This window comes from Equus przewalskii, chromosome 28 (genome assembly GCF_037783145.1).
Source record: "Equus przewalskii isolate Varuska chromosome 28, EquPr2, whole genome shotgun sequence".
NCBI lineage: Eukaryota > Metazoa > Chordata > Mammalia > Perissodactyla > Equidae > Equus > Equus przewalskii.
The window spans coordinates 3985662-3998164 of NC_091858.1; the positions used below are offsets into that span (position 1 = coordinate 3985662).

Below are 12503 nucleotides of genomic sequence, written 5' to 3' on the forward strand. Positions count from 1 at the left end.
AATATTACTCTTTGCTATGAAGCCTCATGTTTCTCTGGCTTTTCAGCCTGTGCCTCTGAAATCTGCTCTTGAGATGCACAAAGAAGCAGAAAAGAAGGCTTCATATTTGTATCTGAAGATCCTGAAAAAGGCCATTCCTTGCACCTTGGGAAACGTTTTGAGAACTGGCTGTTCTCCCTCATTCTCTCTTTCCATCTTGGTCTTGAGCTCTGTGTACCCTTCTCTCCCTTGTATTCTGCTGCCTTCTCTACTTATGTTGCATAATCTCAAGTTGGCCCCACCAATGCCCCTTGCATATATCTTCTCATGTCTACTGGTAGTAAGGTTTTCTCTGCGCCAGGGAAAAGAATTAGTTTTTGAGTTGGAACCCATTTCCCTCCACTTTAATCCTATCCATGCTTAAATTATCAACTCCATAGAACCTTCTTGAAGAGTTCCTTATAATCCCTCTTGTCTTCTCAAATTCTGTAGCGCTTTTTACCAGCCAGATTACCCTTGCTGCCCGTGCCTTGGGTGTTTGTGTGCATATGTCTCTTCTCACTCAAGACTCGTAAAGATTTGGAAGACAGGAGTTGTACCTTCTGTTATCCTTGTGCCTCACACATAGTAGATGATCAAAAACCATTATTGAATAAACAAAGGCGCTTCCCTCTGTGTTTTCTTTATTGTTTTTCCTAGCTACACCTCAGAGTCTTACACCATCATGCTACACATGTCAACAGACCTGTTAGTGTGTAGAGACCTGGGACAGCAAGTGAGAATCTGATCAGATTCCTGTTCAGATACTGCCTCCACTTCCACTCTGGGCTTCTTGACTAAAATACAGGCAGCACTGTCCTCTGTGAATACTGAAGAGTGATGGGTTATTCAGTTCTTCAGTGTTCCATTTGGAATGTGTCAGGATGGGGAGCAATGAGGAAGCTTTCATTCACATCAATTTCAGATCTAGAGAATCAAACTCTTCCCTCCCCTTACTCTTGTTTCCCTCCTCACAATGTCCCAAAGCCTCAAAGTGTAGCACAGTCAGCAAGTTTCCAAGGTGGGGGGTCACCGCACGTTGGCTTTAATGGGACGGTAGGACTGACCAGTAAGTGATCAACAACCCTGCCCTGTCTCTGCTCTAGCTGCTGATTCAGGACCATGGACAAGGCTAATGAAAGTTAGTCATATTTCCCTTGCTTTTTCTTGCCAGCTCATCTGAAATTCCGAAGGCCAATGAAGCTGGGAATCCTATGCTAAACAAGCCAGACGAGAGGAGCAAATGGCAGCCTTCTCTCTTGGGAATTCCGCTCTTTGAATCATAGATCAGGCTCTCTGGTTGTCAAAAGTGACCTACACAGAGAGAGTTTTCTTTTCTTGGAGAAAAGGCCTCATGCACAAACCAGGCTGACACTTGTCCACTAATTGTCTCCCACTGGAATTTAACTTATTCAGGTATTCTATTCTGCCCTTGCAGATTTTGGAGGGGTCTTTATTGCCTTTTTACTGCATATGGGCTTGTTCAAATCAATATTCTTATATGAAACAGTGAGAAAAGCCATGCTATTCTCTTCTTCCTTTGAATTTTTTTTTAGTATACACATTTTATATTCTGCCTTTAAAGCTATTTCTGCTGCACAGCTGCTTTACCGAGACTCAGACTCCTACGGGCCCTGCTCGGCCTGCCGTGTACCTTGAATATCCTTTCACAGTGTTTGATTTCTGCAGTCAGTTGTATAATGAGGAAGGAGTGTGCAGTGAGTTTGGAGATTCCTATTAACCAGGTCACCCATGAATCTATTTTTGTGCACTTCTTTATTAGAAATAGCAGGGAACATGATAATATTTAAACACAACTACTTACAGGAGCTTAGCTTCGAAAATACAACTTAGTAAGTTTTCTTCTCCCATTTGACATTTCGAAATGTTGTACTGCATTTTCACATCATCAAAACACCTCTTCTCCATTTGCTTTCCAGGATGTGACTACAGATCATTACAAATGACAATTATGTTCTGGATGGTCATTTGGATTTGTGATCCTCTGCCCTGGTTAGACTGTATCTGGACTGTTTCATTCTGTTCTGTCACTCCTTTTGAAGATGGCCCATAAAGAGATGGACACAGTCCAAGATGATAAGGCAGGACAGGGGTTGGGAATAGACAGAGGAGAGCTATCATAACAGTTGAGGGAGGATATCTCATGAGAAGGGAGAGTAGACTTGTTCTCTGTTGTACCCAAAGACAGAATCAATGAATGAAATCCACAGTGGGACAGATTTTGACTCAGCCTAAAAATGTACCTAACCCCTGGAGGTGTCAGACTCTCTGGAGCAGGCTGCCATGGGAGGCAGTAAGCACCCAGGCACTGCAGGTGCTGGGCTCCAGGTGGCTGGGTTGTCTGCCAGGAAGGATCCTTCCAGAAGTAAAGGTCCACTTCAGTTATGAGAGTCCATGGTCCTTATTATCTGACATTGCTCTTGGTACTCAGGATATTGAAAAACCAGAGGTTGTCTCTTAGGAGCAGAAACTGAATCCTTTTGAATTGCTAAATACAAATGCCCTAATGGACCATTACAACCAAGGCCAAGGATAGACAGTGAGCATGTAGCTGGTGAGGCAGGCAGCCTTTTATTCCAGGCAGATACTTTACTTTGTGGCCCAGCTATTCAGATGGTTTCCAAAATCACTTAAAATGGGCCACAATCCTTCATTTTGTTGCATTGGTCAAGACCTGGCCAACATCTTACCCAACGTTAGGATATCATTAAAAATGTAATAATGAACCCTTTCAAAGGAATAGAGTTTTACAGTTTATATAGTATCTTCTCCTATATTTCTCATTTTGATCTTCACCATAGTTCTCTAAGGAAGAATGGCAAATATTATTATCTCAATTTTTATAGGGAGGACACTGAGACCTAGAGGTTTACTGCCTCAGCCTACATCACAGTTGGCAGGTAGCGTTAGACTGGGGATGGGCCTGGAGTGTGGATATTGGAATCATGCAAGCTCAGCGCTATTTATGACCATGCCAATAATCAACAGTGTGACTTCAGACCATCTCATGCGTAAAACGAGGGCTTTGGAGTAAGATGAACTCCAAGGTGCCCACTGTGTTTCTGTTGTCTGAGAGTCTCCTGCCTCTCCTATGCATGCTGGCCAGCACAGTTCTTACTGTTTGCCTGGCAGGCAGGAGGCAAAATGGAGTGGAGTTCGTGGCTTGGAGGAAGCATTCCATTGAGCTGGTGTGTGTTTCTAGGGTGGTGACATTACACTCCCATTGCTATAAGACACCTTTGTGACAGATCACTTTCACAAGCTTGAGACTCTTGGCTGTATTTTGATCCAGAGTTTGGAATTTGAGGATGTGTTTGTTTCCCTCTGTGGGCTCAGTTGTGGTGTGGGGTGGTGGAAGTGGTCTTTGTGAATTTCAGCAATCCTACACGTAGAAGAGTCGGCAGGAAAAGTGAGGGTTCCTCACTTGACAAGGTATAAGTTTGCAAGGAAAGTTATAGTTTAGTTCAATTTTGTAATTTTACTTTTTAATTTTCTAAGTATGTCTATTGAACTCAAAACTAGATTTTATATTGCTTATAAGACTCTTGACAAAGCTAATTTGTATTCTTAGAAATGTAATAATGTTCACTGTAGAAAATTTAAAAATAAAGAAAATTACGTAAGCAATTACTTATAATCTCCCAAAGATAACTGCTATTAAAATTTTGTTAAAACTTCCTAAAATGTGTTTCTATGCACCTATACACACTTTAAAACAAATTTATATTTGTTTTAAATACAAATATATATATATTTTTATATATATACAAAATTATATTTCTATAAATTGATTTGTAAACTTCCTTTGTTGGTAATGGTAAATTTTTCTTATTTCACTAAATTTTCTTTTAAAGAAGAATTTGATTTGAATTTAGGAGTCAGTAGTCTAGTATGTGGCTGTATCAAAGTTCATTTAACCTATTTCCTATTGTTGGATATATTGGATGCTTGCAGTGTTTTGTTAATAAAATCCTACGTGAAAATATCCTCTACATAAACCCTTGACAACGCATTTGATATGTCTGATTTGTCAAACAGAGAAAACTAAAGCTGGATTTCTATTTTTAGGGTACCAGCAATTTTATTGGGCATTTGTGAGAAAATTATAAACTATACACTTACTATGGTTACTTGCCATGGTGACACCAAAGGTTTAGGGAGATCTTGCCCACTGTTACCATCCTCAGATCTGTTCCTGCGCACCTGGCTTTTCACATGCTTAATATCCGGCATAAACACCAAAGCAGTGGGCTCATTTTTCTTTTCTTTTTTGTTGATTCTCCTTTAGCCTGATGAAGTCCTCCGATATCGATCAGGATTTGTTTACAGACAGTTACTGCAAGGTGTGCAGTGCACAACTGATATCCGAGTCTCAGCGCGTGGCTCATTACGAGGTAAGGACAGCTTTCCCCACTCAGTGTTTTCAAATGGAAGAAAGAGTAGCGTGGTCAGGGTTGTAGGACTTGAGGATACCCGCCCCTGGACTTGGGGCAGATTCTTTAAGAACAACAAGGCTGGAGCCTTTCTGGTCTGGGCTCAGGCCAGGACCACGTGTATGTGTGGGGTTGGGAGTGAGGGCTGGGACATCACTCTCAGACCCTGGCTGCATCCCAGATTCTGTTTTTTCTTTTGTAACTCAGCCCCTGGAGACTCAGTGGGCTTTCTCTACTTGTTAAATCTGTCATTGCTCATCCCTGAAGTTCCTTTCAGGGACACAGGGCAGGATGCATTAATGCCAGCTTCTCTTGCCTTCTATGACCCTGAAGATAAGCCCAGAGGTCCTTTATTAATCACTGTGGGGGAAACGTGGCAGCCTCAGTGATTCAGCACCAAATTCCATTCACCTGATGGCCGCTGCCCTAAATGTGTTTATCAGCAAAAGGACTTCCCCTGTGGGGTCATAACAAAGTTTTAAAGCCCAAATACTCTTGAAGGACATTATTCAGTGGCTTTGGCTTTTTAGGATGGAAAAACAAGTGACTGCTCTTTGATCCTCTATTGGGAACACATGAGGATGAGAGAAAAGAGGTTGACCAGTGTCTGAGGAGGGAACAAGGTGCCACACATGGCAAAAAGGGGAAGCCGGGCCCCCAGGTGCTGCATGCTGCCCAGGGCGTCTTGGCTTTTCAAGAGAACATATACCAGTGGGAACATGAGTTTTCAAGTGTAATAACTTGTAACTAATTTTAGATTGGAGGGCTTAGCCAGCAATTTTCTTTTTGTCTGATGAGTCTGACAAATGCCAGTTGTTACTGTCACTCACCAAACTCCTCTGGGTTTTGTGGTGACCAAATGAGACCTATGGAAATGGTATTTGTGAAAATGCTTTGGAAGCTATAAAGTGTGCCAAACATACAAAATTATATTATTTTTCAATATTAACTCCATTGCAGCAATATTTTTTTATTTAAAATTTTTATTGAGGTATAATTTGTATACCATAAAATTCGCATTTTACATGCACAATTAAATGATTTTGATTAAATTTACAGGGTTGTGCAGCTATCTCCATTATATAGTTTTACTTATTAATATTGAGATAGTATTGGCCTGTAACATTATATAAATTTCACATGTACATCATTGTATTTTGACTTCTGTGTAGAATACATTGTGCTCACCACCAAAAGTCTAGTTTCCATCCATCACCATACAAATGCCCCCCTTTATCTCTTTCACCCACCCCCGCCCCCCTTCCCCTCTGGTAACCACTAATCTGTTCTCTGTATCTATGTGTTTGTCTGTTTGTTTGTTTATCTTCCATGTATGAGTGAAATCAAATGGTGTCTTTCTCCATCTGACTTATTTTGATGAAGGCAAATAAAACTTGCTTTTCAGAGAAAACTTAAAAATCAGCGTCTGTGAAAAAAGTTAGCATATTCTTTTGTTAATAGGCAATCAAGTGTTAGAAGTAAGTGTGACCTCAAAAGAATTATCTAAAGTGGAAGATATCAGTCTTTTGAAATAAAGAACTTTAATAAGAACTTTCTAATTTCTGTGGATATTGCTTTATAAACACATATGGTTTTATTAATATGATTTCCTCAGTTAAGGAAAACCAGGGAATTTGCCCCTGCTCTGAAATTCCATAGCCTCCTATTAGTCCTTTATTAGACTTTTTGTGTTCATTTTTAATTCCTTTACTAGATCCTTGGGAACAGAAAAAGAATTTTATTCACTTGAGTTTTGATAATTCCTGGAACAGAGCCTGCGCATCAGAGATGTTCTGTTAGCGTTGTTTACAAAAAAGAGGCTGGTGACACTGCCAGTACTGCTGTTTGTTACCTGAGCTAGAAAAGTAATGTCAGAAAATAGAAAACAACAAAAAAAATTTTAAAGGAAAAAATCTTAGTTGCTCAGTTAAGGATTTAGTTATTTGAACTCAAGTTTTCCTGTCATCACCCTGTACCCTTGCCTGGCACAATTTAATTGTTTAGAGGATGTGTTAGTATTTGTCGCATGTAGCATGGATGACATGGAAAAGAAAACAATTACAGTAGAGCTGCAATTAACAGTGTCACACATCATTGGAACAACATTAAACACGTGCCTCTTATCCCTGGATGGGAACTCTGAGTGATGGGTCACTCCCTGCCTCCAGGCAGAGGTGGGCACTTCCTTCAATGAGAGAGAGCAAGTGTGTTCTTGCTGCAAAGCTGCTGGGCGTGTGAAAAGGCATGGTCAGGACTGAAGACACCTTATGCGATGATCTCTTGTCTCCCAGGTTTGGTACTTCCCCAGAACTTCTTCATCTGTAAGAGAGATGAAGAGGCTGGCTTTCATCAGATGAACTGGAAGGCCATGTGAGAACTGATATTCTGATTCTATTAATCTACCCTCTCTGCTGAAATTGCATATAGAGTAAGTCTTTACGAGTTCAAAATCCCACTCAGTTCATAGCAAAGGTTGTCACACTCATTCTGAATGCCCTATCACTGATTTGTAGGTTTAGTATGATTTTACTCTTCGAGTCAGCCAGATAATATTCTCAGCTTCCCTATGGGACAAATAAGTGAGAATCCACTGTGGACTTTCTGCATGTCCAGCACAATTTGTGTTAGTTATTGCAGGTGATTCTGAAGCTATATGAGAAATAGTGTCTTCCCCAAGAAGCTCATAAACTTTGTTGCGAGAAAGAGCCATGAATAGTTCAGTGTGGTATAAATATTTGTGTGATACCAAGAACATCTGTACAATTCTGCTGCCTGCTTTTAAGGAGCTGCTGATCTAGTTTGATGTAAACAGTGTTAGTTCTTCTGCCCATTTGGCTTTCTGATATAAGCTATGCCATGCTGTTAACTTTTTAGATCTTTGCACATTCCAATTTCAAAAGAGTGAGTCATCACCAAGAGCTGTTATGGTCAAGAAAGATTTGTTGGGAACGTCGTGAATTATCTAGGCCTCCACGGATGGGTTGTTCAGGAGTTGCTGGATTGAAAGGCCTTGGTGTCTCCAAGGAGTACTGAGAAGGCTGGCCTGGAGGAGGTGTAGGCATGGGGCTGAGGGTGAAAGGACAGGGGAATTTGGAGTCTTGTGAGGCTCTGAAGCGTTTGGGAGCATAACAATATAATGGAGCATTTCTGAATGACAGTCTGTTAGTGGTGGTCAAGGTGTCTTCTTGAGAAAAGAATAGCTTTTGCTGTGATTTTTGCCATGAGACTAGTGTGCTAATCCTCTGAAGTAGGAGAGAAAAACACAAGAGATGGGTTAATGCCTAACGGCTCTATGCCCCGTTAAAAGGCTGACCCTTTGTATAGGAGGACCTCTACAAAGAAAAGCTAATGTGTGTCTAATGGACCAAAGCCTTCCATGCTAGACTTTAAAAATCTCTTTTCGCCTATGAAGTCTTGAGGTGAACAAAGGGGAACCATAAGCATGTCATTATTTTGCTTACTTGCTAAGCATTAACAACATGTTAATGTTTTGGTGGAAAATATAATTAGATGTTGTCTCTGCTCACTGGATGAATAGTCTGAATCAACAGAACAAGCAGAAGAAGAGGAAAAGAGAAGCTTTCAAATGCAAGAGCCTGAGTGGTATAGAGGTTAGACAGTTTCCCCGCGAGGCGACTTGAGGAATTTGCTGGAGTTTCAAGTGGCTAAAGAATAATTTTCTGCAAAGAGGAAAAGTTGCTTGCATGAGTGAAGGGGTGGTTTTCTGGCATGTAGGAAGAAGAGGATTTGTATAGAGAAGACCGTGAGAAATGAAACCAAAGGACAGAAAGACGAGTAAAGTTAAAGGAAGAAGATGAATGAGCAGATCTAGAAGGAGAGAGAGAACTCCTGTTCTGCAGGCCCAATGAAGCCAGCCAGAAAAGCGCCAGCCCGGTTCCTGCCCCTCTGGTGAACCCTAATATCCCTGGTGTTTCCGTGGCCTGTGTCTAATGAATTGCTCCTTGTGAAATCAGTGGCTCAGATGCACCTCCAAACAAGATTGTAAGCTTCCTGAGGGCAGGCAGGAGCCACGCATGGAGTTTTTTCATTTATTTCCACAGCACCCGCCGGAGAGCTTTGTCCATGGCTGTTGCTCATTGGCACTTACAGCTTGATGAAGAGGCTGGGGGATGGGGACTGGAGGAGGGGAGCAGCCGGGCAAGTCTAATGGAAGCAGCGATGGGTGCACCAGAAGAGGCATTGCTGTGCGTTGGCAGGCAGTCTGTGCTCTGGAGTCAGCCGTCAGGCTATAGGCACTGGTTTTGTCGTTATAGAAAAGACACTTCTGTAAAGTGATGGGAAACTCTTCAGACCTCTCTGAGTCTTGAAGTCAAGTCAGGCCTGGTAAATGAACCCCACTGGCCCACCTGGGAACAGCAGAATGCAGTATTGTTCTGGCATCGGTGTGGCAGCAGGTGCAATGGGCCTACAGAGGCATGCTGAAAGGGATTTTTCCTGTTTCACCTGTTTTAATTGCCTTCCGAGAGAACTACGGCCTTCTCTAGCTTCCATTTAACTCAGCAGAATAGCCAAAGGGTGCTCTTCTGGTCTCTGTCAGTCTAGCAGTAGATGGGATGTAAGTGCTTTGTGGGTGGAGACAATAAGGTGAAAGTTAAGGTCCCTAATATGTGCTGATTAAAGTTTCATACTTTCTGTTGCTACTCATGCCTTCATTGCCTTTTCTCCCTGAGTCTCTCTTGCCTTCTCAATGTTTCTTTTTCTTTTTGCAAATTGCCTGAGTAAGCATGCAGGCTGGACACCTCCTTTCCTGGGTGCGAGGGTTGTGGGTCAATACCATGCTGTGTGTCTGCAGCCCGGCAGTCCTGCCAGGCCCTGTGCTCACTGGACTTGAGTACTGTTGGGGCTCACTGGATGCACAGCTGTCCGGGGTATTGCAGGTGCTGTGCTCCTGGAGGTGCCAGCACTGACTGGGTGAGGACAATAACAGATGTCAATAGCGGGATTGCTGTGGAGATGGCTTCTTTGTACTGTACATTGAGAATCACTGTTTCATTCTCTTCAAATCTCTTGAAGTCATGACACGCTTAATTTGTCCCGGATGCTGTTAATACAATTCTTGCTGCGTTTGCCCAGGCTAAAGCAATTCTTGTTACCCTTCATAATATCAGAGGACTTCAGCCCAGCTCTGATTGTCTGACAGTCTTTAACCTGTTTCTTAAAGAGTTTCATTAAAGACTCTTCCGCTTCTGTAAAATTTCTATTTTTATATATTTCTGTTGTTTTCTTCTAGCAGGTCCAGTTCTTTTCTCTCTTGTAAGTTATTATTAGTCAAAATAGTTCACTGGAAGACAAAATGAATGGTTCATAGAAAGGCTACAATGAAGTAAACAACAGTAGGCTAAAGAACACACTCAACTTGGGACAACACGCTCATTGGCTAATGATGATTGTCAGATGTTGTGTGTGCTCAGTGCTCATTGGTTAGGAGTGGCCAGAGCCTGCTCTGCAGCAGGGGTTCTCATTTGCTGGGAGCATCTGACATCGCTCAGTGGATTCTAGGAGCCAGACCACATTCCACATGGTCCCATCTAACTGCAGGGGATGTTGGGAAATGTAATTTAAATGTGTCAGAAAATGAAGTGAGTCCAACAAACATGCAGGATCATCTCTGCCGTAGTCTACCCCTCTGGTCACGAAATATCCATTGGGGTGATAGAGAGGCCCTATCAGATGTGGATGTGATTTCTTGGATCAGCAACCTATGAGCAAAAGAGAAATGTTTCCTCTCCTCCTCCTGCACTTTACAGTGGGGATGACAGCGGTAACCTTTCTCTTTCAGCGAAAGGAAGAAAAGAAGACAAAGTGATCACTGGCCCATAGCAAAGCTGGCCTCCTGCAGGGTGGGTGCTGGGAAGTCTCTTTCCAGGGAGTGAGGGAAGTTCCCCAATAGATGCTGATCTTCCTCCCTGGGAAGGACTTTCTTGTTCATTTTTCTCAATGACCCGTGGCTCTGCCCCACACAGTTCTTTGCTGTCTATTGTGCTTGCCACATCTGAAATGGGTCTTGGGTCCTATTCATTCCTGGAATCCTCCCTGGGGACCGCAACATTCATAGCCCACTTCCTGCCCGAGGTGGATTGAAGGCTTGCAGAGTATTCAAAGCTTTCCTAATTCAGGATTGTAATTGCTTTAGTAAGACAATTCTCTCAGTGTTAGAGAAGGCTTCTGATTTGTTTTCTTTCAGAAAGCTCCATGTGTCTCGACCATACAGTTCTTTCCTAGACACAATTTCAAAGCTGTTTATTTTATCGCGTCCTCACCTCTGCGCCTCTTTCTCTTTTTCAGTTTAATGGTGGCCACCATGAGGTTGTCTAAAAGTAGGTGGAAAGACCACAACCTTAATCTGATTTTTGCCAAAGACCTGAGTCACAGGGTGCAACCGAGAGGTCTTACTGGGTCTTCAATACACGATGTCTTCTAAAATCACATCTCTCACTTCTTGGTGACTGGAAGCAATTAGCAAATGGCTTTTCCAATTCTCTAACCTTTGCACTATATAATATTAGATATCCAGTATCTGATCTTGAAAATATTCCCATATTCCTTCAATAACTCTATTTCATTTTATTTCTCTCTGTCAATGTGTTATCAGTTATATTCTGAGCTTATTTCTTTCATGAAAAATCTGGCCAAACATCAATAACAAACAATTAGTCACCAACAATACATATCCAGTGTTGTTTTTCCATCATCTTCTAGTTCTTTTAGAATTGTGACCATGTCTTAGAATAGAACCATCCAGTTCTAGAACTATAATCTCAGGAGGCAGGTGGTTTGCCTTCCATGGTATTGTGGGCAACAGTTTTGCCAATATTTTGCCACTGTATAAGCTGGATCTGCTCTGTCTGTTCTCTCCCCATTTACTATCCATCTGCTAAGTCAATATCACATATTCAGGTTTTTTGTTATGCGAGAAACCTGTTTTCTATATTAGACAAGGTGGGCTAACTGCAGTAACAAAAAATCTCAGCATCTTAGAAATAAAAATTCTTTCTTGCTCACATTACAGCCCATTGTGTGTTAGTAGAGGGAGATTTCATGACACATAATTGTTTAAGACTCAAGCCAGCAGAGGCTCCACCATCTTTGCTCCTGACATTGTCCCAAGTATCAAAATCCAGTTGGCATCCGGAGGACTGATGGCCATCTGGGCAATTGTGCAGGACATCTTAGGGGCTAGGCCTGGAAGTGGCAACATTGTATCTACCCCCATTCCACTGACCAGAACTCGATCATATGTTTTTGTCGGGTTGTATGAGAGCCTGGGAAATATGGCTCCCTGGGTGCCAAGGAGGAAAATGGAACCAGTTTGGTGATCACATAGCATTGTCTCTGTGCACTGTATGTGTGTGACACTGTAGGGGACATGGTGACTAGGACCTGCTTTGGGGATGTTGGGGGTGGGGAGCTGGGTTGGAAAAGAAAGAGCGGAAAGGCTGTGATTCCCAAAGGGAGTGGTCTTGGCAAATGAAGAAATAAAACGATTCTGGAAATCAGGTGTCTGGGGGCTGCCATGAAGCTGATGGCTATTTCATTGCAGGGCTGTGTGGGAAACTGAAGCAAACGTGTTGTTTGTCTAAAAGACAGAGAGATAATATGCTATCGTATTAAGGTTTTCTTTCCATTTTCACCAACTTAATTGGTCAAGCACAGAGACTTTCCAGTTGGAATTTGGAGCCTGTGTGCTGACTTGTAGGCTTCCTCTCTGTGCTGCCTTTTCGGGCTCAACCATCTGTCTCGAAGACCTTGAGCTCCGCGGCCCTGAGGCGGTGTCTGGCCTGTCCTCTCCACACTCAGGGAGTCTGAAAGCAGCCTTCAGCGGGGCTCCCCAACCACGTGCTGTGGTTGTAGTGTCTCAATGTCTCCTAAAGATAGATGTTTGAGAGAAATTTCTCTTTTCCATCCCTTGCAAGAAAAGCTGTTCCTCTCCTGAGAGACCGGCTCATTACAGGCACTGGACTCTGATCGTGTCACTGCTCTGCTTTGGCCACCAGATCCATGGCCATGTCC

The 12503-nt window shown here is 42.5% G+C and overlaps 1 protein-coding gene across 4 annotated transcripts in view; it reads left to right on the plus strand.

Annotated features, from left to right (window-relative positions):
- ZMAT4 (zinc finger matrin-type 4) overlaps positions 1 to 12503 on the plus strand; it is a 321316-nt gene that overhangs the window by 61756 nt on the left and 247057 nt on the right. For 3 of the 4 annotated variants that reach the window (XM_070598793.1, XM_070598796.1, XM_070598795.1), the window contains exon 2: positions 4328 to 4433. In XM_070598793.1, the coding sequence (XP_070454894.1) occupies positions 4332 to 4433 (102 nt within the window). In that variant the 5' untranslated portion in view covers positions 4328 to 4331. Of the gene's footprint in view, positions 1 to 3298; positions 3472 to 4327; positions 4434 to 12503 lie in introns of those variants that run through there. The other variant, XM_070598794.1, reaches the window with a different exon arrangement.